Source organism: Taudactylus pleione, unplaced genomic scaffold (assembly GCF_031769625.1).
Source record: "Taudactylus pleione unplaced genomic scaffold, aTauple2 ptg000547l, whole genome shotgun sequence".
Classification (NCBI taxonomy): domain Eukaryota; kingdom Metazoa; phylum Chordata; class Amphibia; order Anura; family Myobatrachidae; genus Taudactylus; species Taudactylus pleione.
The window spans coordinates 1,127,241-1,151,001 of record NW_028284949.1 but is presented as its reverse complement, the minus strand read 5'-3'; the positions used below and the strand labels follow the sequence as shown (position 1 = coordinate 1,151,001).

The 23,761-nt window shown below is 47.7% G+C and overlaps 2 protein-coding genes across 3 annotated transcripts; both read left to right on the top strand.

Moving 5' to 3' along the window:
• The first annotated feature begins 89 nt into the window (after window positions 1–89).
• On the top strand, window positions 90–21,365 carry LOC148500728 (uncharacterized). Of its 2 annotated transcripts, none has more exons than XM_088451363.1 (9): window positions 90–179; window positions 1,325–1,455; window positions 3,811–4,002; window positions 4,478–4,601; window positions 5,567–5,664; window positions 5,800–5,908; window positions 6,721–6,818; window positions 6,937–7,045; window positions 18,964–21,365. In XM_088451363.1, the coding sequence occupies exons 2-9, from the start codon at window positions 1,378–1,380 to the stop codon at window positions 20,043–20,045; spliced, it is 1,890 nt and encodes a 629-aa protein (XP_088307489.1). In that variant the 5' UTR covers window positions 90–179; window positions 1,325–1,377; the 3' UTR covers window positions 20,046–21,365. The 2 variants fall into 2 exon arrangements, with proteins under 2 accessions (XP_088307489.1, XP_088307488.1); XM_088451362.1 differs by having other exon boundaries at window positions 97–179; window positions 18,967–21,365.
• LOC148500729 (uncharacterized) lies at window positions 12,142–13,767 on the top strand. Its single transcript, XM_088451419.1, has 2 exons — window positions 12,142–12,714; window positions 13,048–13,767. Exons 1-2 carry the CDS (start codon window positions 12,142–12,144, stop codon window positions 13,765–13,767), a joined length of 1,293 nt encoding a protein of 430 aa, XP_088307545.1.
• Window positions 21,366–23,761: the final 2,396 nt, after the last annotated feature.

Genomic DNA, 23,761 nt, shown 5'->3' with positions numbered 1-23,761 from the left:
GGAACGCAGAGGGCGGAGCTCGATGGAACGCAGAGAGGTTACAGAGGGTGGGCGGGGCTTGGTAGGAAGTCAGGGGGCGGAGACAGGAAACGTGGCCCTGGGCCCGGCTGGAACGCAAAAGTCCGAAAGTTCGGGCGGGTCACCGACCTTTACACAAGAGGTTCCGCAGTCGGAGCCGGGTATGTACATGTGGAGGGTGAGGGGAACTGGAAGCAGCCGCCGCTAGCAATGGGGTAAAGGGTGTAATGATCCAGTCACTGACCAAGAGCTGCGCAGGGATACACTACATAGCTATATAGACTCCTGTATACATTAATATATATAGGCATAGACAGCTCTATGGATATATGCGTGTGTATATATATATATCCTATGTAGACTCATAAATAAATCCATACCTATATAAATTCATATATATGTCCTGATTCAGAGATGTACAGTAATCAACATTTTACTGTACATCTCTGATGTTGAGGGGCCTGCGCAGGACCTGTTCTGTGCATGTGCAGACTGGGTCCTGCAATCTCGCTCACTGACTCTCCCACGCCGCAGCATAATTAAAATGCTGCTGCGTTTGGGGGGCGTGCCTGATCACCGTTCCCAGAAGCGGGGGCATGTCGTCCCTGTTTTCTGGGAGGGACGAGGTCAGGGAATGAGCAGATTCCTGGCCTCTTAAGCGACCAGGACCCAGTCAGGCTACAGGAATGTTCAGCTCCCACAGCCTGACCATAAGATCATCGGTAGCAATGGTGATCCCAGCCTGTGACGTTGGTCGCAGTGCATTTGTATCTGAGATGGACGGAATTGCACAGCTGCTTGTGTGCCTCTCTGCAAATCCGTCCATCTCTGAATCAGGCCCATATTGATAGCTCCGTAGATATATGCATACATAGAGAAATAAATAACTATATAAACTTATCTATATGTAGACTCCTAGATACAGATATAGGGGGGAATTCAGTGTAGAATAGCTGAGGGAGATAGCTCCCGCAGCTATTCAGTACACCGCGCTGTTTGGGCGGGCAAAGGATTTCTTCTCGCACCCGCCTGGGGATGCGAGGAGAAATTCGACTATAACTCATGAAAGCCTGGCTATTAGGGCCTAATTCCTCACAGCCAGAAAACCCAGCAGGGTTATATGACTTTATATACTTAAAATGCCTTTATTGTTTTGTTTTGCCTATTCTTTCTAAATAGTATAAACACAAACTGCCTATATGCTGTGCAGCCAGACACATGAGAAGGACCATGGGTACATAATACACAGGCCACATAGATACAAAGAAGATTGCAATTTTATTGATGTATATTTTCTGTTCTACAGAGGACATCTCAGGTCAGTCACCAGAACCAGAGCACTTTCTCATAGTCTTCAAGATGGAAAAGGACAGGAGACACATAACTGAGAACATCTTAAATCTCACTCTGGAAATCATTTACCTGCTTACTGGGGAGGTGAGCGGTCACAGGAGTGTCACAGTGACATCACTATTATCTCTATTACTAACACAGGGACCTGACTGGGGAGGTGAGGGAGTCTGGGAGTGTCACAGTGACATCACTATTATCTCTATTACTAACACAGGGACCTGACTGGGGAGGTGAGGGAGTCTGGGAGTGTCACAGTGACATCACTATTATCGCTATTACTAACACAGGGACCTGACTGGGGAGGTGAGGGAGTCTGGGAGTGTCACAGTGACATCACTATTATCGCTATTACTAACACAGGGACCTGACTGGGGAGGTGAGGGAGTCTGGGAGTGTCACAATGACATCACTCTTACTGTTACTAATAGAGGAACTTGACTGGGGAGTTGAGGGAGTCTGGGAGTGTCACAGTGACATCACTATTATCTCTATTACTAACACAGGGACCTGACTGGGGAGGTGAGGGAGTCTGGGAGTGTCACAGTGACATCACTATTCTCTCTATTACTAACACAGGGACCTGACTGGGGAGGTGAGGGAGTCTGGGAGTGTCACAGTGACATCACTATTATCTCTATTACTAACACAGGGACCTGACTGGGGAGGTGAGGGTGTCTGGGAGTGTCACAGTGACATCACTATTCTCTCTACTACTAACACAGGGACCTGACTGGGAAGGTGAGGGAGTCTGGGAGTGTCACAGTGACATCACTATTATCTATAACTAACACAGGGACCTGACTGGGGAGGTGTGGGGAGTCTGAGAGTGTCACAATGACATCACTCTTACTGTTACTAATAGAGGAACTTGACTGGGGAGTTGAGGAAGTCTGGGAGTGTCACAGTGACATCACCATTATCTCTATTACTAACACAGGGATCTGACTGGGGAGGTGGGGGAGTCTGGGAGTGTCACAGTAACATCACTATTATCTCTATTACTAACACAGGGACCTGACTGGAGAGGTGAGGGAATCTGGGAGTGTCACAGTGACATCACTATTTTCTCTATTATTAACACAGGGACCTGACTGGGGAGGTGAGGGAGTCTGGGAATGTCACAGTGACATCACTATTCTCTCTACTACTAACACAGGGACCTGACTGGGGAGGTGAGCGGTCATGGAAGTGTCACAGTGACATCACTATTATCTCGATTACTAACACAGGGACCTGACTGGAGAGGTGAGGGAGTCTGGGAGTGTCACAGTGACATCACTATTATCTCCATTACTAACACAGGGACCTGACTGGGGAGGTGAGGGTGTCTGGGAGTGTCACAGTGACATCACTATTCTCTCTACTACTAACACAGGGACCTGACTGGGAAGGTGAGGGAGTCTGGGAGTGTCACAGTGACATCACTATTATCTATAACTAACACAGGGACCTGACTGGGGAGGTGTGGGGAGTCTGAGAGTGTCACAATGACATCACTCTTACTGTTACTGATAGAGGAACTTGACTGGGGAGTTGAGGAAGTCTGGGAGTGTCACAGTGACATCACTATTATCTCTATTACTAACACAGGGACCTGACTGGGGAGGTGTGGGGAGTCTGAGAGTGTCACAATGACATCACTCTTACTGTTACTGATAGAGGAACTTGACTGGGGAGTTGAGGAAGTCTGGGAGTGTCACAGTGACATCACTATTATCTCTATTACTAACACAGGGACCTGACTGGGGAGGTGAGGGAGTCTGGGAGTATCACAGTAACATCACTATTATCTCTATTACTAACACAGGGACCTGACTGGAGAGGTGAGGGAATCTGGGAGTGTCACAGTGACATCACTATTTTCTCTATTACTAACACAGGGACCTGACTGGGGAGGTGAGGGAGTCTGGGAGTGTCACAGTGACATCACTATTATCGCTATTACTAACACAGGGACCTGACTGGGGAGGTGAGGGAGTCTGGGAGTGTCACAGTGACATCACTATTATCTCTATTACTAACACAGGGACCTGACTGGGGAGGTGAGGGAGTCTGGGAGTGTCACAGTGACATCACTATTATATCTATTACTAACACAGGGACCTGACTGGGGAGGTGAGGGGAGTCTGAGAGTGTCACAATGACATCACTCTTACTATTACTAATAGAGGAACTTGACTGGAGAGTTGAGGAAGTCTGGGAGTGTCACAGTGACATCACTATTATCTCTATTACTAACACAGGGACTGACTGGGGAGGTGAGGGAGTATGGGAGTGTTACAGTGACATCACTCTTAGGGACCTCACTAGGGCGGTGTGGGGTTCTGGAAAGTGTCACAGTGACATCACTCTTATCTCCATTACTAACACAGGGGCCTAATGGGAATGGTGGGCATTTTTGGAAATGTTATCAATGATTGTGTCTGTCTCAATAAACAGTCTTACACAATGGTAAATGAAACATCAGGAGAGTGTGAGACACCCAGCGGCCACCCCCGTGTGTCAGAGGGACTGAGCAGGACCCATAGCCCCATCACGGTGCCTCCACCTTACTCACTGATACATCAGAGAGACAATGACCAGAAGATCCTGGAACTTACCAACAAGATCATTCAGCTGCTGACTGGAGAGGTGACTGCTGGGAATGGGACATTACACAGTAACACCAGGGGATGTGTCTGGGTGATGACTGGAGAGGTGACTGCTGGGAATGGGACATTATACAGTAACACCAGGGGACGTGTCTGGGTGATGACTGGAGAGGTGACTGCTGGGAATGGGACATTATACAGTAACACCAGGGGATGTGTCTGGGTGATGACTGGAGAGGTGACTGCTGGGAATGGGACATTATACAGTAACACCAGGGGATGTGTCTGCGTGATGACTGGAGAGGTGACTGCTGGGAATGGGACATTAAACAGTAACACCAGGGGATGTGTCTGGGTGATGACTGGAGAGGTGACTGCTGGGAATGGGACATTATACAGTAACACCAGGGGATGTGTCTGGGTGATGACTGGAGAGGTGACTGCTGGGAATGGGACATTATACAGTAACACCGGGGGATGTGTCTGGGTGATGACTGTATCATTGTGTGTGTCAGGTCCCTATAAGGTGTGAGGACGTCACTGTCTATTTCTCCATGGAGGAGTGGGAGTATATAGAAGGACACAGGGGTCTATACAAGGATGTTATGATGGAGAATCACAGGCCCCTCACATCACTGGGTAAGAGAGGAGACTTTGTTTTTTTACCTGCTCTTCTTGCCAGGTCACCTCTAAAACTTTTTAACCCTTCCCTTTACTATGTAAGACAGGGCTGTGTTTCCCCTTGCAGTGTCCATGCCATAGGTGCTGCCTAGCTTTGGTTCCTTCTCAGTGAGTCTGATACTGAGTGTTGGCACATATGGTGGGTACGAGCTCATTGAGTGCTGGATCATCTTAACCTCCCTGCGACTCACCTCCACTTGCCTTATAAAGCTACTGCGAGTTGTCCTATATCTGTTCCCTATGTACCAGTCTATCCTGTCTGTGATTTTAAGAGTCTGTGGGACGAATTCATAGATGTTGGCAAACCTGATGATAAGCATACATTTCAAGCCGTGCCATCCTGTGTCAATTCAAGCAGTGCGGAGCCAGGGTAGGAGTGGTGCTGGCCTCTGTTCCAAAAAATGGGTCTGTGCGCCCTCATTTTTTTTGGGGTGCTGAGGCCAGAGTCTTCGTCTTCCTGGCCTCAGCTACGGAGCTTGCAAGGGACAATCTGAGTGCCCTCGAGCTTACTCAAATGGGCGCTGGTCTCGCAAATGATCTGATGCTGCATCTTAGGATGCAGCACTCAGATCTGTGATGCCGGCAGTAGCCATCTTTCTCCATCAGACTCCTCCTGCGGTATTAGCATATTTTGACATCGCTGCTGTGTCCGAAGCCCCACCAGCGACGTGACCTGCGTCCATCACTGAATCAGGCCCTGTGGTTTTTATGTGTATGTATTTGAGGTCTGTGGTTTTACTGTTGTGAACCTTGTGTATGCTGTGTAATTTTACATTATGTTTACACCTTGTACGGCTCTTTGTGCTGCCTTAGATTCAAAAGATCATAATTGCAAAACAGTGATTAGTCCTGCTGTCCACCTAGATACACATCTGGTTAATCACATATATACAATGTACTCAGTCACTATGTGTCTCCTACAGATGGGGCCAGTAACAGGAATACCCCAGAGAGATGTCCCCGTCCTCTTTATTCCCAGGATGATAGAGAGGAGAATCTCCGTGTCCCACAGGAGGGTCAGGTAGGTGGATCTCAGGGTCTCATCACTTCTAAAAATGATTAAACACACAAAAAGGATTAAGTGACACGTAGAGAAGTTATACATGTCTATGACAGATCTTATCCTTTAATATCAATTTGTGTTTGAGCTACTTAGGGTGAAGACCGGATTAATATTAAAATAGAAGATATACAGGGAGAAGAGACGTATGTGTGGAGTGATCATAGGTGTAAGGAGGAGGAAATCCCTACAGCTATCAGCACAGGTGAGTAATAATCACTTAGTACAGAACAGTCACATATTCTCCTTGTTCAGTCACTGCAGCATTCTCTAATTCTACAAGAATTCCTGCTCTAAGAACTATTTTTTCCAATATAGTTTGCTTCCAGTGTTGTTTCAACTCTGGTCTTCGGTCTCGACAGCAGCATATCTGGCTGGGATCCTTGGTTAAGTGCGTTGAGGGTGTTACTCTCCACACCAGTGTATTTTGTTGTCAATTTGTACCTGTTTGCAATTATGATCTATGTGCATGTGTGCACTTTTGATACGTTCAATGTCTGTTTTTTAGCTCCAGGGTTATTGGCTATACTTCGTGTATATCATTGCACAATAAGCGCTGTTTCAACACATCCGTGCTTCTCATTGCATGCAATGCACTGTACCCACAGTGCCAACACATCTGTGCTTCTCAGTGCACGCTACTTGCTGTGCAAACCATAACAACACCTCTGTGGACCTTTTTGCACACAATATGCTGTTTCCACACTCCTGTGGACCTTATTGCAGGTTGCGCGCTTTACAAACAGTGTCAACGTATCTATGTACCATATGGCACGCTATCAAACTACTACCTCTCAGAGTATCGCAGCTGTACTTTTTTCAGAGTGTTCTCCCCCCCCCCCCCCACCCATCTCCACCCATTGAAGCAAATTCCCAAGGCTTCACAGAATGCTCAGGCGATGACCATGGCCAGAACTCCATCCACAATGCAGAGAGTAGTCCTACTGTCCACTTAGATGCACATCATCTGATAATCACATATATACAATGTAATCAGTCACTGTGTGTCTCCTACAGATGGGGCCAGTAACAGGAATACCCCAGAGAGATGTCCCCGTCCTCTATATTCCCAGGATGATACAGAGGAGAATCACAGTGTCCCACAGGAGGATCAGGTAGGTGGGATTGGGGGGGTCTCACCAATTCTAAGAATGACTCTGCACTAAATTACAAGTTATACATGTCTTAGACAGATCTTATTCTTTAATATCAATTTGTGTTTGGGCTACTTAGGGTGAAGACCGGATTAATATTAAAATAGAAGATATACAGGGAGAAGAGATGTATATGATGGGTGATCATAAGTGTAAGGAGGAGGAAATCCCTACAGGTATCAGCACAGGTGAGTAATAATCACTAAGTACAGAACAGAGTCACAGTGGTATATTTACTAAAGTGAGAGTTTTTAGAAGTGGAGATGTTGCCCACTGAACCAATCAGTTTCTAGCTATTATATTCTAGAAGGTGCTAGTTAAATGTTAAGTAGAATATAATTGGTTGCTATGGGCACCATCTCTATTCTAAAAACTCTCACTTTAGTAAATATACCACACATTCTCCTTGTTCAGTCACTACAGCAATCTTTCCTACACCCTCCTCCATCACTACAGACTATTGAGGGAAAGTTATCTGCCCAGTGGGGGAGTCAGGAGCCATCAGCCCCTATTATACTCCTGCTCCCCCCCTCACATCATGTCACTGTGTGTTACCAGCCCAGAGATCTGACCAGTCTCCTCCTCACACTCTCTGGGGTATCTCATACATCAGGAGCCATCAGCCCCTATTATACTCCTGCTCCCCCCCTCACATCATGTCACTGTGTGTTACCAGTCCAGAGATTTGACCAGTCTCCTCCCCACACTCTCTGGTGTTTCTCATACATCAGGAGCCATCAGCCCCTATTATACTCCTGCTCTCCTCCTCACATCATGTCACTGTGTGTTACCAGCCCAGAGATCTGACCAGTCTCCTCCCCACACTCTCTGTGTATCTCATACATCAGGAGCCATCAGCCCCTATTATACTCCTGCTCTCCTCCTCACATCATGTCACTGTGTGGTACCAGTCCAGAGATCTGACCAGTCTCCTCCCCACACTCTCTGTGTATCTCATACATCAGGAGCCATCTGCCCTTATTATACTCCTGCTCTCGCCCTCACATCATGTCACTGTGTGGTACCAGTCCAGAGATCTGACCAGTCTCCTCCCCACACTCTCTGTGTATCTCATACATCAGGAGCCATCTGCCCTTATTATACTCCTGCTCTCCTCCTCACATCATGTCACTGTGTGTTACCAGTCCAGAGATCTGACCAGTCTCCTCCTCTCACACTCTGGTATATCTCATACATCAGGAGCCATTAGCCCCTATTATACTCCTGCTCTCCTACTCACATCATGTCACTGTGTGTTACCAGCCCAGAGACCTGACCAGTCTCCTCCTCACACTCTCTGGTATATCTCATACATCAGGATCCATCAGCCCCTATTATACTCCTGCTCTCCCCCTCACATCATGTCACTGTGTGGTACCAGTCCAGAGATCTGACCAGTCTCCTCCCCACACTCTCTGTGTATCTCATACATCAGGAGCCATCTGCCCTTATTATACTCCTGCTCTCCCCCTCACATCATGTCACTGTGTGGTACCAGTCCAGAGATCTGACCAGTCTCCTCCCCACACTCTCTGTGTATCTCATACATCAGGAGCCATCTGCCCTTATTATACTCCTGCTCTCCTCCTCACATCATGTCACTGTGTGTTACCAGTCCAGAGATCTGACCAGTCTCCTCCTCTCACACTCTGGTATATCTCATACATCAGGAGCCATTAGCCCCTATTATACTCCTGCTCTCCTACTCACATCATGTCACTGTGTGTTACCAGCCCAGAGACCTGACCAGTCTCCTCCTCACACTCTCTGGTATATCTCATACATCAGGATCCATCAGCCCCTATTATACTCCTGCTCTCCCCCTCACATCATGTCACTGTGTGGTACCAGTCCAGAGATCTGACCAGTCTCCTCCCCACACTCTCTGTGTATCTCATACATCAGGAGCCATCTGCCCTTATTATACTCCTGCTCTCCCCCTCACATCATGTCACTGTGTGGTACCAGTCCAGAGATCTGACCAGTCTCCTCCCCACACTCTCTGTGTATCTCATACATCAGGAGCCATCTGCCCTTATTATACTCCTGCTCTCCTCACATCATGTCACTGTGTGTTACCAGTCCAGAGATCTGACCAGTCTCCTCCTCTCACACTCTGGTATATCTCATACATCAGGAGCCATTAGCCCCTATTATACTCCTGCTCTCCTACTCACATCATGTCACTGTGTGTTACCAGCCCAGAGATCTGACCTGTCTCCTCCCCACACTCTCTGGTGTTTCTCATACATCAGGAGCCATCAGCCCCTATTAGACTCCTGCTCTCCCCCTCACATCATGTCACTGTGTGTTGCCAGCCCAGAGATATGACCAGCAGTATTGGACATCACTAGCCTGCCTCCATCACTTAGCAGGTTTCCAATTGCTGGACTTCTCAATTAAAATCCTTAACAGAAGCCATCTGGGTTCAGCCTCAAGCTAGAGATGACATGACACCTCTCTCAGATGAGGGAAATCACTTATCAATCAGTCACTATATAAACCAGCTCAGTGAATTTCTGCAGAGTATCAATTGTGTCTACATAAATGCTCCTGCTCCAAGAACTATTCTTTCTACAACGGGTTCCTTAGGGTCCACAGGTGACCTTGGGGTATAGGTGGATGACGTAGGCATCGGGCACCATGCAGTTAATCTTTTTCCTCCCAGGAAGCACTGGTCCCCCTCCATACCCCACCTCCCAGCCAGGGCATTACTCAGTTTAGTGTGGTGCCCTGGCCGGAGAGGTTGCTTTGCAGGGGGGCTATCAAAAGAGCCCCTGAAGAACATTTCTGCTGACTGGAGTCAGCGGGATGAGCTGCAGCCCTGACAGTCCAGCGGAAGTCAGGACCGCCGCTCCTACACCCCCCCCCCCCCCTCACCCGCTGGAGCTGCGTCCCGGCACTGTGCCGTGAGTCTCGGCAGGGAGCGGCATGGCCCTGCTAGCGGGACATGCCGGCTTCCAAGGCTGCACAGCTGGGGGGCGGGAGGTTAGATAGAATGCTGCGCGCGGTATCCAAGGTGATGGAACCGCCGCAGGGCAGCCTGTTAGCACCGGGTAGGGGACGCCCGGCGCCAGTCAGCAGTGACGCTCGGCCCCCATACCCCGGCGTCCACTAGACCACCGGGGACAAGTAAACCGCCGGGCTCTGGAGGAGGATCTCAGCCTGGCCGGGGGAGATGGCACGCCTGCACAGCAGCCGGCCCCTCCCCCCCCTCAGCGCGCCTTTGCTCTGCTCTCAGGACATGCTGCAGTGGACTCCTCCTGCAGGCATCACCCCACAGCAAGCGTTTGGTGGCCATTTTCCCCAGGCAGAGGTGAGTAGCTGGTGTCCTGTATCCCCCTACATACTCTGATTCCCAGGTCTGGTATGTAGTTGCAGCCTTCATTAACCCTTTGGTTTTGAAGTTGATTTGCAGCATTTTTAACCCTTTCAGTCTTTAAGACTTAATTTAAAGTGCCAGGTAGTGTGTAGTTTTTCTCCTGCACTGTTTGTGACTGTTGCTAGCATCTGAATGTGTCTGCTTTACTTTCTACTATAACTATTGCTGTACACTATTTTTCCGTTTAACTCGGACTTGCTGTCCAGGTCTGGTTAGGTCACAAACAGTTTACCTGTATATATATATCCTTTCACCATGTCCAGCGGTGAGGATAATACCCGGGTGTCAATCCCCGCTTTGCAGTCTTGTGTGCGTTGTGCTGCGGGCATCGGGGAGACTGATGTGCTGCGTGAGGGCTTATGCGGTAGGTGTTATGTACTTCCAGGTCCCTTTTCAGTCCTTGGGACTGCGCAAGAACCCCCGTGGGCGTGCTTTGTTCAGGCACTGCAGACGCTTATGGTTCGCATGACTGTGCCCCCTGTAATCCCCCAAGTGGGGTCTTCACAGCAACCGCTGGTTCTGGCTCCTGTGCCGCAGATCCAGTTGGCACCACAGGTGGTTAATGTACCACAGGGGTCTCAGGTCAACCTGTCTGCAGGCTCTGACCCTGACTCACTATCAAGGACCCCTAGGGTGCTGGCAAAAAGGCTGTCTGTGTCTCCACGCCATCCCTATGTAGTCCGAAGACGATGGGGTACTTGACTATCCCCAAGGGATGAGCAGCACAAGTTCAGTGTTTACATTCCGGGCCTGGTCCGTGCAGTAAAAGAGGTGTTGGTCATTGAGGAGGAAGATCCCCCTCCGGCTGTTAAATCTAAATACCCCTTGTTTAAGAGGGTTAAAAGTACTACAGCCATTTTCCCTCTGTCAGATCGGCTAGTGGATCATCTGGAGGAGGCGTGGAAGGTTTCGGCGAGGCGAGGCGGTTCCAGCCGCAAAAGCGTCTGGTCAATGCATACCCCTTTCCTGAGGAGTACTTCAAGAAGTTGGTTTCACCTCCTGTAGTGGACTCCCATGTAACACGCTTAGTCAGAAGTGTGACCTTACCTATGCCTTCCATTGCGTCCGTAAAGGACTCAACTGACCGGAAGGTGGAAAACTGCCTAAAGTCCATTTACTCCTTGTCAGGAGCAGTGGCCAGACCGTCTATGGCTATCTCTTGGGTAGCTAGGGCCGTGGAATCCTGGGCAGATCTGTTGGAGTAGTCCCTGTCTCCTGATGCTTCAGAGGACCAGCTGTCGCTGGTGGGCAAGATACGTGACTCGGCTACCTATATGAATGAGGCAGCTCTAGATGTCAGCCTGTTATCCTCCAGAGTGTTAGCCGCGGCTGTCACAACGCGCAGGTCCTTATGGCTCCGGTTCTGGAGGGCGGATGCAGACTCTAAAAAGGGAATGGAAGTTTTACCCTACAATGGGAAGGTATTGTTTGGCCCACATCTAGACAAGATCGTGGACACTTTGACAGCGGCCAAGTCGGCTCGCCTCCCATCAGCCTCAGTCCCCTCTGGTTCCCGAACTTCATCCTTTCGGCCCTACAGAGCGCAGAATAGGCTTAAAAGCCAGTCATTTCCCAAGCAGACGGCGGTCAGGAAGACTAGCAGACCCAAAAAGCAAGCTTGGAGTACAAGGAGTCCAGCCTCTAAACCGGACGTCAAGTCCACAGCATGACGAGACGGGCCTCCCTTTGGGGGACCCCACAGTGGGAGGCCGACTTCTTCAGTTTGCCCACTACTGGCATCAAACCACAACAAATGCCTGGGTAAGAGAGGTGGTCTCTCTGGGTTATGCCCTCTTCAATTCGGACGTCTCCAACAAGGACAAAGCCTTATCGATACAGGAGGCGGTATGTTCCCTGCGCAAGGCAGGAGTGATTGTCCCAGTACCAGAGCCCCAGCGGGTTATGGGGTTTTATTCCAACTTGTTTTTGGAGAAAAAGCCCAATGGGACCTACCGCCCTATCCTGAACCTCAAGTGCCTAAACAGGTTCCTCAGGGTTCCTCGTTTCCGGATGGAGACGCTACGTACTATCATACTGGCTATGGAAGCGGGGGATTTCATGGTATCCCTGGACATCAGGGATGCCTATCTGCATATCCCGATTGCGGCTTCGCATCAACGGTTTCTCAGGTTCGCTGTGCAACACTTCCAGTTCCAGGCGTTACCCTTTGGCCTATCCACGGCCCCTCGGGTATTTACAAAAATGATGGCAGTGATGGCGTCCCATCTGCGGCTGCAGGGGATTCACCTATTACCATATCTGGACGATCTGTTGCTCCTGGCAGGATCTCCAGAGGTAATTCTCCATCACCTCCAGGTGACCATCTCGGTGCTTCAGTCGCATGGATGGGTCATAAATTGGGACAAGTCGTCTCTAATTCCGTCGCAGAGGATGCTGCATCTAGGAGCTCTATTGGATTCGCAGCAGCAAAGGATTTTCCTGATGTCAGACAAGATCTCTGTGTTACAGACGCGGGTACGCAGATGTCTCCACAGTCGCCAGGTCTCTGTGCATGCAGTAATGCAATTGCTGGGGTCGATGGTGTCAACAATCGACATGGTGGAGTATGCACAATTTCATTTGAGGCCTCTGCAGACATTGATTCTTGCCCGATGGGACAGATCACCTCGGAAATTTAAGGCACAGACAATGGTGCTCTCCCCGGAAGTCAGGTTATCCCTGGCTTGGTGGCTGCAGACTCAGCATCTCATCCAGGGCCGCCCTTTTTGGATACCGGACTGGACCCTACTGACAACGGATGCCAGTCTGCGGGGTTGACGTGCAGTGTCAGGTCCCCACTCTTTTCAGGGTCGGTGGACGCAAGAGGAAGCCGTCCTTCCAATCAATATATTGGAACTAAGGGCGGTCTTCCTGGCTCTTCAAAGAGCAAGACACATCCTACAAGGAAGACCTGTGCAGGTTCAGTCAGACAACGCCACAACGGTGGCATACATCAACCACCAGGGAGGGACTCGAAGTCAGGCGGCTATGCGAGAAGTGTCACGCATCCTGACATGGGCGGTAGACCATCTGCCGGCCATATCGGCAGTGTTCATATCCGGAGTCCTCAATTGGGAAGCGGACTTCCTCAGCCGTCACAACATGCATTCAGGGGAGTGGTCTCTTCACCAAGAGGTATTTCAACTCCTGGACAGATGGGGTGTTCCGGACGTGGACCTAATGGCCTCCCGACACAATTACAAGCTACCGAGGTACGGATCGAGGACAAGAGACGCAGGCGCTCTGTTAGTCGATGCTCTATCGGTCAGGTGGACCTTTCGGTTTGCGTACCTTTTTCCTCCGGTGTTCCTTCTTCCTCACGTACTCAGGAAGTTCAAGCAGGAAGGATGCAGGCTCCTGCTGGTGGCTCCGGCGTGGCCAAGGAGGCACTGGTACTCAGACCTTCAGAGTCTGTCGATAGACACTCCGTGGTTGTTGCGTCAGGACCTGTTGCCACAGGGTCCCTGCCTTCACCCGGATCTGCGTCGCTTGGCTTTGACGGCATGGCTCTTGAGACATCCTTCTTAAGGTCAAAGGGCTTCTCTGGTGCGGTGGTTAACACCTTGATGAGTGCACGGAAGCCAGCCTCTGCCAGGATTTACCACAGAGTGTGGCACTCCTACTTTCAGTGGTGCACCCCTAAGGGATTATGATCCTCGGATGTTTAGGATTTCCAGGATACTGGCTTTCCTCCAGGCAGGCCTGGACCTAGGACTCCGACTGGCTTCCCTGAAGGTACAGATCTCGGCCCTGTCTGTGTGGTTTCAGAGACGGATTGCGACTGCAGGATGTGCGCACCTTTTTACAAGGTGTGCTGCGAATTCAGCCACCCTTTGTGCCTCCGGTGGAGCCTTGAGATTTGGCGTTTGTCCTTCGGGCCTTGAAGGACCCACCTTTTGAACCACTGGAATCAGTGGATTTGAAATGGCTTACGTTCTGGCTATTGCTTCAGCTAGAAGAGTGTCAGATTTGGGAGCCCTTTCGTGTCGCTCTCCATATCTGGTGTTCCACCAGGACAGGGCTGTTCTGCGAACTCGCCCTGCTTTCCTTCCTAAAGTGGTGACAAGTTTCCACATTAATGAGGAAATTGTGGTTCCGGCCTTTCTTGGGCCGGGTCTTTCAGCAGGGGAGGCCTCTTTGGATGTGGTGCGAGCCCTCCGTGTTTATGTGGACCGTTCTGGGTCCTACAGGAAGTCGGACTCTCTCTTTGTCCTTTTTGGGTTCCATAAAAAGGGTTGGCCTGCCACTAAACAGACTTTGGCACGTTGGCTTTGTCGGAGGCTTACTCTAGGGAGGGCCTTCCACCTCCGACTTCTGTATCTGCTCATTCTACGAGGTCTGTGGGCCCTTCATGGGCAGCTCAGCGTGTCGCCTCAGCGGTTCAGCTTTGTAAGGCAGCCACCTGGTCTTCAGTCCAGACCTTTGTGAGGTATTATTCATTTGATACCTTCGCCTCTCAGGATGCTTCCTTTGGGTGGCAGTTCCTCCTTTCTGTACAGGAGTGTACCCACCCTTAGGGGGAACTGCTTTGGGACATCCCCAAGGTCACCTGTGGACCCTAAGGAACCCGTAGTAGAAAAGAGGAGAGATGGTAAGAACTTACCTTAGTTATCTCCCTTTCTATGAGGTCCTTAGGGTCCACAAGGCATCCGTCCTTACGCTCTGTACGGGAGCTATGAGGTTGTCCGGTCTACAGTCTCTGTCTCCTTCCTAGCAAGAATGTGATTCTTGTATGTTCCGGACTTCCTTCTCTCTCTCACAGTACTCTCCTCCGGCCTCTGACTTGCTACTAAACTGAGTAGTGCCCTGGCTGGGAGGCGGGGTATGGAGGGGGACCAGTGCATCCTGGGAGGAAAAAGATTAACTGCATGGTGCCTGATGCCTGATACTAAGGTAAGTTCTCCTCTTTTCCAATATAGTTTTCTTGGTTGTGTAAATTTTTAACTCTTTGCATGTATGATCCATATGCATGTGAGTACTTTGATACATTCCCTATCTGGTGTTGATCTCCAGGATTATTGCATCTACTCAGTGTATCACATTGCACGCTACATGCTGCGCTGTTCCCACAGTGCCAACACATCCTTGCCTCTGCACGATGTTCCAGCAGTGCCAATACCTCCGTATAACGTATTGTACCTCTTGAAGTATTGCAAGACTTGAAGGAATATTCACACCATGACTACGGCCGGAACTCCATTCGCAATGAGTCTACTGCAAGCTCTTACTGGAAGGGTGGATAACCAAGCAAACAACCAAATGCAAATAATACTGGACCTGATTCAGAGATGGACGCTCTGAATGAGTGCTCGCTCTGAATCAGGGTGTTTTTTCTTTGTTCAGCCCCCTGGCCGCTCGCATAGCTGTTGGCGACCACCCACAGCTATTGCGAGCGGCCAGGGCGATAGTCAAGACCATTGGGCTTGCGACGAGACCCTAGTGGTAGGGTCTTGTGGCCGCAAGCCCCAGAGAGCTGGCTCTAATAGAGCCGGAAGCTCTCCCACTGACATCACTGGTGATGTCAGTGGGGCCGCCCCAAAACAGCAGGCGTTCCTACGGGAACGCCTGTTTGGCCAGCCACCCCCCTGCCCGCCTAACAAACGGGGCGAGCTGTCAATCACCATCGACAGCTCACCCCCTTTGGTGCGAGACCCGTCGGAGCCGGCTCCGTCGTGCGCATGCCCAGTGGGCAAAAAACGACCCGGTTGCGGACGCTGAGCGCTTGCTACCGGGTCTGAATCAGGCCCACTGTGTCAGCAGGACATGTCTCATCCTCTGGATGAATTCCACCAACTCTTTCTAACACCCTCTGGGAATTTAATAGATTCACCTGCATGCCCTTCTCCGTTTCTTAGGGCAGTGTCCAGCCACCTATGGATCCCCAACCCCATGTGACATGTTCTGAAACCCTCCTCAGCTGCCCTTTTGTTGTTGATGGAAGGAGACCATCAACAACGAAAGGGCAGCTGAGGAGGGTTTCAGAACATGTCACCCAAACGGGCACCACTGTACCAACCATTTTGTGACCAATACGAGGAACCCATGTAGCTCGGTAGAGTACATATTGCCCAATAGGAGCGGAAGCGCCATCTTAAGGACAAACTATGTTTGTTCTGTGCTGTCTCTGATCACCTGCTAGAGGGATGCCCAAGAAGAAGGGAGGCCAGACTAGGTAATTACTCAGTAAAGACCATCCTGACCCAAAACTCTTTATTAGACTACTGCTTTCCTCCTTGTACGTTATGCGCTGTACAGACTGTGCCAACGTATCTGTGTGCGGTATTGCACACTACCAAACTACCACCTCTTGGAGTATCGCAGCTATATCTCTTTCAGTATGTTCCCCCATAGAAGCAAAATCGCAACGCTTCACAAAATACTCAGGCCTTGCTTATGGCCAGAACTCTATTTGAAATTGATCTCCTGCAAGCCCTCATTGGAAAGGTGGACAACCAAGCAAACAACCAAACGCAGGACATGTCACATCATCTTCATGAATTCCACCAACTCCTAACACCCTCTGGGAAATCAACAGTTCCGCCTGCCAGCCTTATGCCTTGGTTGGACAGGACAATGTCCAGCCACTTATGGATCCCCAACCTAAGGGTGTATATATAGGGGACCCAAGTGGTTGCTGGGGATTCCTCCATCAAGTATCGATTCACTTAGAAGTATTCCTGTGATTTATTTTCTGAGAGTGGGAGAGTATGTCCTCCAATTCCAGACTCTGGCCCTCATTCAGAGGCGGTCGCAAGAAGCGAGCGCTCGCTCTGAATGAGGGCGGCCGCTTGATTTTTCAAGTGCGGCATCCTGGTCGCTAGCTAAGGTGTGGGTTACCACCCACAGCTTTAGCGACCAACCAGGTTGATGGTCGCGATGGTCAAGACCATCACGGCTTGCGACGAGACTCTAAGGTTGGGTCTCGGCAACCGCAAGCCCCAGGGAGCTTCCTGCTCTGATCGAGCAGGAAGCTCCCCATTGACATCACTGCTGATGTCAGTGCGGCTGCCCACAAACGGCATGCGTTCCTTAAGGAACTCCTCAGTTTGTTCAGCCACCCCCCCCCCCCCGGCCCGCCTATCAAATGGGGCGAGCTGCCGATCAACATCGACAGCTGCCACGTTGGTAGCGGGCCCCAGGGCAAGAGAATTTCTCTCTCGCTCCGGGGCTTGTGTGGGCGCAGGGCCTAAACATCGACACAGTTGCGAGCGCTCAGCGCTTGCGACCGGGTCTAAATGAGGTCGTCTGTCCTCCGAGCTGTCATGGACTGACTAAGCACTCCTAGCCATCATTTGAAAGGAATTGGCAGACTATATCAAGGATGCCCTAGCACCCAGAGATCCACAGCCACTAGATAGCATGATTGCTGAATTCATCAAGTGTGACTTCTGACTGACCAAAAGGTCAGCTGAGAGAGGAGGGTTCCAGGACCTGTCACCCAACTGGGCAACCCATACCAACCACCTTATGACCAATATGAGAAACTCAGCTGGGTAGAGCACACTTTACCAGGATACCCAGGCCTCTTCCAGGAGAGCCTGCTGAGGGGTATTATTCGAAGGTCCAAATCACCCACCAAAGCTGAGTGTTTCCTTGTAGCCATGAAGGATGGAGCGCTCCGTCCTTGCATCAACTACAGCGGACTCAATGCCCTAACCATTAAAAATGTGTCCCCATTCCACTCATTTCGCAATTAGTCGAGCCCCTGAAAAGGCCACTGTCTTCAGCAACTAGGCTAGAGGAAGGCCCACAAACTTATTTGGATTTGACAAGGAGATAAGTGGAAAACCACTTTTAACACATGGGATGGGCACTTCGAATACTTGGTGATACCCTTCTGGCTCTGCAATACCCTGACGGTCTTCCTTGGATTAATGAACAAGCTATTCTGAGATCTCTTGTACTTGTGTGTCGTCTACCTACAGATGTATTCTTCCTCATCTAGTATCAATTTGCCATGCAGCACGGAATGCCGGGTGTGAGAGAGCCGCCAGGTCCTGTGAAACTCTCCTAGTGTCAATCTTTTTTTTTTTTCCCCCCCAAAAAACTCAGAAAATAGCAATGCGAGGCGACTAGGACGCACCAGGAGACTATGCTGATTAGTTTGATATATCACAAAAAAAATACTTACCCCTTGGCGCAGGTCGGTTATCTTCTCCCGGGCATTTATAAAACCAAACAGCATTGTCCCATGCCGTACCAGACACACAAGAGCTGTACGTGTAAACACGTGCAGCTCTTCTCCACAAGTGACAGGACCCACAAGGTTTCCTGCACTTGTAGACCGCCAGCCAATCAGCGGCGGCTACTATCGTAACTGCCCGCTGATTGGCTGTGAGTGCCCTGGTTGTCAATCAACAGCCAGGACGCTGATTGTCCTGTCAGCCAGTTAGATAGAATTTTTTATCTCATCAAAAGAGCCAAATAATTTTGGATTGTACATGTTAGAAAGCACGTGTTAAGCCATTAAATTAGCTAAGTCGCGGTCAATGGGTGTGATCTCAGACAGGGTTTACTTTAGTGTTTATTCCGATTTCTGCTTGTGACCTCAGGAGGTGCAAGCAGAAATCCGCAAAGGCGCCTCTACCGTATTTGCTAGTTAGAGCGGCGCCCACAGCGCTAGAGGCTCCTATGGGGCTGCGCAAGCTAATTCCCCCCATAGTATGAACTTTTACTCAATGCAGAAATAAAATATCTATTGCCAAATATGTATTTTATTTCCAGCAGATGGATGCAAAAGCAAGAATACCTCGGATGGACATCTCCTGTTGTCTTCAGATTTTAAAACAGAAGATAACATCAAGCATGATTCTCCAGGACAATACCCTATTACACTAAATATACTTCCAGTGTTTGACAGTGAAGATTCATCTGCTCCCTCTAATCATAAAGATTGTTCTGCTGATAATTTAGATGTTGTAACACAAAGAACAAGTCCTACAAGCGCTAAAATGTTTCCCTGTTCTGAATGTGGTAAATGTTTCTTACACCATTCAGTCTTTGTTATACATCAGAGAAGTCACACAGGTGAGAAACCTTTTCCGTGCTCACAGTGTGGAAAACGTTTCTCACAGACATCACATCTTGCTAGACATCTTAGAGCACACACAGGTGAGAAACCGTTCTCTTGTTCCGACTGTGGAAAAGGTTTTGCTAAGAAATCAGATATTGTTAATCACCAGAGAATTCACACGGGTGAGAAACCATTTCCATGCTCTGAGTGTGGGAAATGTTTTAGACAGAAAACAGCTCTAGTTACACATCAGAGAACTCACACGGGTGAGAAGCCGTTTTCATGCTCTGAGTGTGGGAAATGTTTTACACAGAAACCAGCTCTAGTTTCACATCAGAGAAATCATAAGGGTGAGAAGCCATTTCCATGTTCTGACTGTGAGAAATGTTTTACAATGAAATCAGATCTGGTTTTACATCAGAGAACTCACTCAGGTGAGAAGCCATTTCTGTGTTCTGAGTGTGGGAAAGGTTTTGCACAGAAAACAGTTCTTGTTACACATCAGAGACGTCACACAGGTGAGAAGCCATTTTCATGCTCTGAGTGTGGGAGAAGTTTTACACATAAATGCGCTCTCGTTACACATCGGAGACGTCACACAGGCGAGAAGCCGTTTTCATGCTCTGAGTGTGGGAAATGTTTTAGACAGAGATCAGAGCTTGTTATACATCAGAGAACTCACACAGGTGAGAAACCATTTCAATGTTCTGTGTGTGGGGAAAGTTTTATAAAGAAATCAACCCTTGTTGTACATCAGAAAATTCACACAGGAAATCAAAAATCATTACAATGAGGTGATAGACGAAATAGGTTTGCAGCTATATTCTAAATATTGTAAAAAGACATTAATGTAAATGATAAATTGTTTTGATATATTTACAGATTGTATTGACATCTCTGAATTATGGAGGGCCTTTTAATACTTCACTCACACAGTATATTAACATGTTATTGTTTAATTACCAGCCATCGGCATAGGTGGAATGTGTTTTGTCAACATGACTGGAACGTACAGCAGTTTACTTCTATTTGACATTGGCTATAGCTCTGCACAGTAATAAGATCTCATTGTTCTATAGCCGCCTAAAGAATATGTAATAAAAGTAACGGGTTAGATAAACCCATGAGCCAAACCATTATGACCACGTTCATATCGAGCGAATTACGTTAACTTTCCCATTGCATGCCAAGGTCACGGATATATTTGACTGTAAGATGACATTAGATGCTCGAAGTGGACATGTTGCATACAGAAGATATGGTCGGGTGTAAAAAATTGAGTGACTTTGATAAGGGACAATTCTTTCTGGCCACATGATTGGGTCAGCATTCTCCAAAATGTCAAGGCTTGGTGAGTACATACCGACAGTGGTCCAAGCAGGGGAAAATCCACAAACTGAAGACAATGTATTGATTGGCAAAAAACGCAGTTCTGCGAAATTTAGGGTATTGAAAGCTTTTTTAATAATACTTTTATATTCTTACTTATACTCCTGTGTACATCAATAAATAGTACAGGTTGAGTCTCCCATATCCAAAATACGGAATATTCCGAAATACGGCATAATTTTGGCATGACTGAGATAATGAAACCTTTGATTTTTGATGGTTCAAAGTACACAAACTTTGTCTAAGGCACAAATTATTAAAAATATTGAATAAAATTACCTTCAGGCTGTGTGTATAAGGTGTATATGAAACAAATGAATTTCATGTATGTACACAAACTTTGCTTGAGCCACAAAATTAATGAAAATATTGTATAAAATTACCTGCAGGATGTGTGTATAAGGTGGATATAACACATAAATGCATTCTGTGTTTAGATTTGGGCCCCATTCCCAAGATATTTCATTATGATATGCAAATATTCCAAAATACGGAATATTCCGTTATCCAAAATGCCCCTGGTCCCAAGCATTTTGGATATGGGAGACTCAACCTGTATATTTAAAAAAATTACCACAACACATTTACCTATAAGGGGGTTACATACATTTTTAAGAAAGTTTTATTTATTGTGAAATCCGAAGTGTAGATGATATCATTGTGTTTTTCTCTTAATTACATAATTAAATAATAAAATCAAACAATAATAGAAACAAAACCATAATTATTGAAAAAATCGTTTATCTTGTTTTCTTTTACTTCAAACTTAGTTTTGTCGCTTTTCGCTTATAAGCTTTTCTGTGTCGTCTCTGTGTATCATCCAGCAGTAGTCAGCCAACGACCCTGGTATCTTCTTTCTACATCTTTAATGTCTTGGTGGAACCGTTCACCCTGTTCTTCATTGTAGTCTGCAAGATTATTCGGGAAATGCTCAATATGAAAATTCTAAAAAAATTTACCTTTTAATCTCATATTGCAGCCAAGGTTTCTGTAACTATTAAGCATTTCCCTGACAATTTCTTTGAAGTTTGGATCCTTGACATTGCCTAAAAATTTTGAAATCACTTGTTTGAACGAAGTCCACGCCGAAAGCTCCACAATATTCATTACATGCCCGAAATGTTCATCTTTTATTAACTTTCTAATGTCAGGGCCTGTAAAAATGCCTTAGTTCAGTTTAGCATCGGAGAGGTTAGGGAATTTGGTGCAAAGATATTTGAAATTTTCTCCATCTTTAGGCAGTGCTTTTACAAACTATATGTACGGTGTGTGTGTACTGTGTGTGTGTTTGTGGTGGTAGGCAGGGGTTAAAATGAGCTGGCACAGGGCAAAACTGTGTTGCATCTGTTGTATTTGGTTCCACCTTCGCCAGCTCACCTTGTAGGTGTTGTGTGTGTGCAATGTTCTTTTAGACAGTATGGGGTTTAAGCCTTTTGTAAATTTCAGCTCCAGGCCCATGTGGACCTTAATCTGGCACTGGGGCGGGGGGGGGAGTTTTATGACGAGAACTGAATTGCAACGTTCTATACTACCGACAGGATTCATTTAAGACACTGTTTTTTATAATAAATGTAGGCAGAATACATTAATTGACATTCATAAATACACGTTTTGCAGAAAAACGTGAGGTGATGTGCAAAATCGGGAGTCATTTTCATTTTCGTGTTTAGTAGCCAAAAATCTATCAGTATCACATAAATTCTTTAAAAAAAGCTTTTTCATCACAGACCTGTGTAATTATTGATGCGCGAGAATACGTAAGTATAACCTGTCTGGTATAAACCAACAGGATAGCTACTGTTGCACAAATAGAAAATTTGTTGATGATGACTGGAGTAATGAGACACGACACCCAGTTCATGAAGTTTCAATGCTAACCCTTGTCCAACTTTGAAAGCATCTACGATGAGCACATGAGCAATGGAAATGGACCTTGGCTCAATGGAAGAATGTTGCCTGATCTCATGAATCTTTTGTTGCACCATCTGGACGGTCAAGTACGTGTGCACCATTTACCTAGACACGAGACCAGGATACATTGTGGGATGAAAAGTTGAAGGAGGGAGTGTGATGCTTTGGCCAATGTTCTGCAAGAAAACCCTTGTTACGGGTCATTCATGTGCATTTAAATTTGACACATTCCACCTTTCCACTTCATTGCTGACCAAATATATCCTTCCATGGTAACAGCATTGTCCCATTGAAGTGACCTCTTTCTGCAGGATAATGCGCCCTGCCGCATTGCATGCACTGCTCGAGAATGATTTCAGGAGCGTGATGAAGAGTTCAAAGTATTGTCTTGGCCTCCAAATTCACTAGATCTCAATCCACTTGAGCACATGTGGTATCAGGATCAAAAACTCCGCTCTGCAACAGCTCTGCCTTGCAACATACAAGAGCTAAAGGATATGCTGGTGACGTCCTGGTACCGGATACCACAGGTCACCTTCAGGGGTCTTGTAGAGTACACACCTCGGTTAGTCATAGTGGTGTAGGTGGCACATAGAGGAGAAACAGTATATTAGACAGGTGGTCCAAATGTTTTGGCTTGCCAGGATCATTAAGTGGCATCTACAGTGGCGCAAAGCTTTGCTCTTTCTGAATGAGCTGAGTAGACCTGGGCGTTGTGTGAGGAATTGTGGTCCCACTCATGCACCTTGTATTGCGCCACCTGTGATAACATTATTTTGTTTCGCAGAGTGTGATGTATAAATAATGGTCTCGGGATGGAGAGCGCAACATTTCTACCCTGGAAAAACATTGTATTTTTCCACATGCAAACATCAAGTACATTTCTGCAAAAGATGTCTGACATGAAAAGGGACGGATTGTGTGCCTCCCAGTCACTATTCATACAGAAAAGCACATTTATAGGGACATAAATACACATGAAGTCAGCTGAAGTCCCCAGTATTTTTGGAAGAAAATATATTTTGTGGCCTAGTTTTCTCCACCTTGCACATTTGCGTGTTACCTCACGTAAGATTTCACACTCTGGCTGGCAGTGAGCTCATTCAGAGTAGGGACATACACATTTTTTCTCTTTCAGCCATGGGGGGACACTGGAAATCCATGGGGTATAGCTGCTGCTGTTGGAGTCTGGTCACTAAAAAGTTAACT

Coding starts and splice junctions, on each gene's coding strand:
- LOC148500728 (XM_088451363.1), top strand. CDS start 1,378: ATGGAAAAGGACAGGAGACACATAACTGAGAACATCTTAAATCTCACT. Junction 4,602..5,566: donor CAGGCCCCTCACATCACTGG/GTAAGAGAGGAG, acceptor TGTCTCCTACAG/ATGGGGCCAGTAACAGGAAT. Junction 5,909..6,720: donor CCCTACAGCTATCAGCACAG/GTGAGTAATAAT, acceptor TGTCTCCTACAG/ATGGGGCCAGTAACAGGAAT.
- LOC148500729 (XM_088451419.1), top strand. CDS start 12,142: ATGGGGTTTTATTCCAACTTGTTTTTGGAGAAAAAGCCCAATGGGACC. Junction 12,715..13,047: donor TCTCTGTGTTACAGACGCGG/GTACGCAGATGT, acceptor CACTCTTTTCAG/GGTCGGTGGACGCAAGAGGA.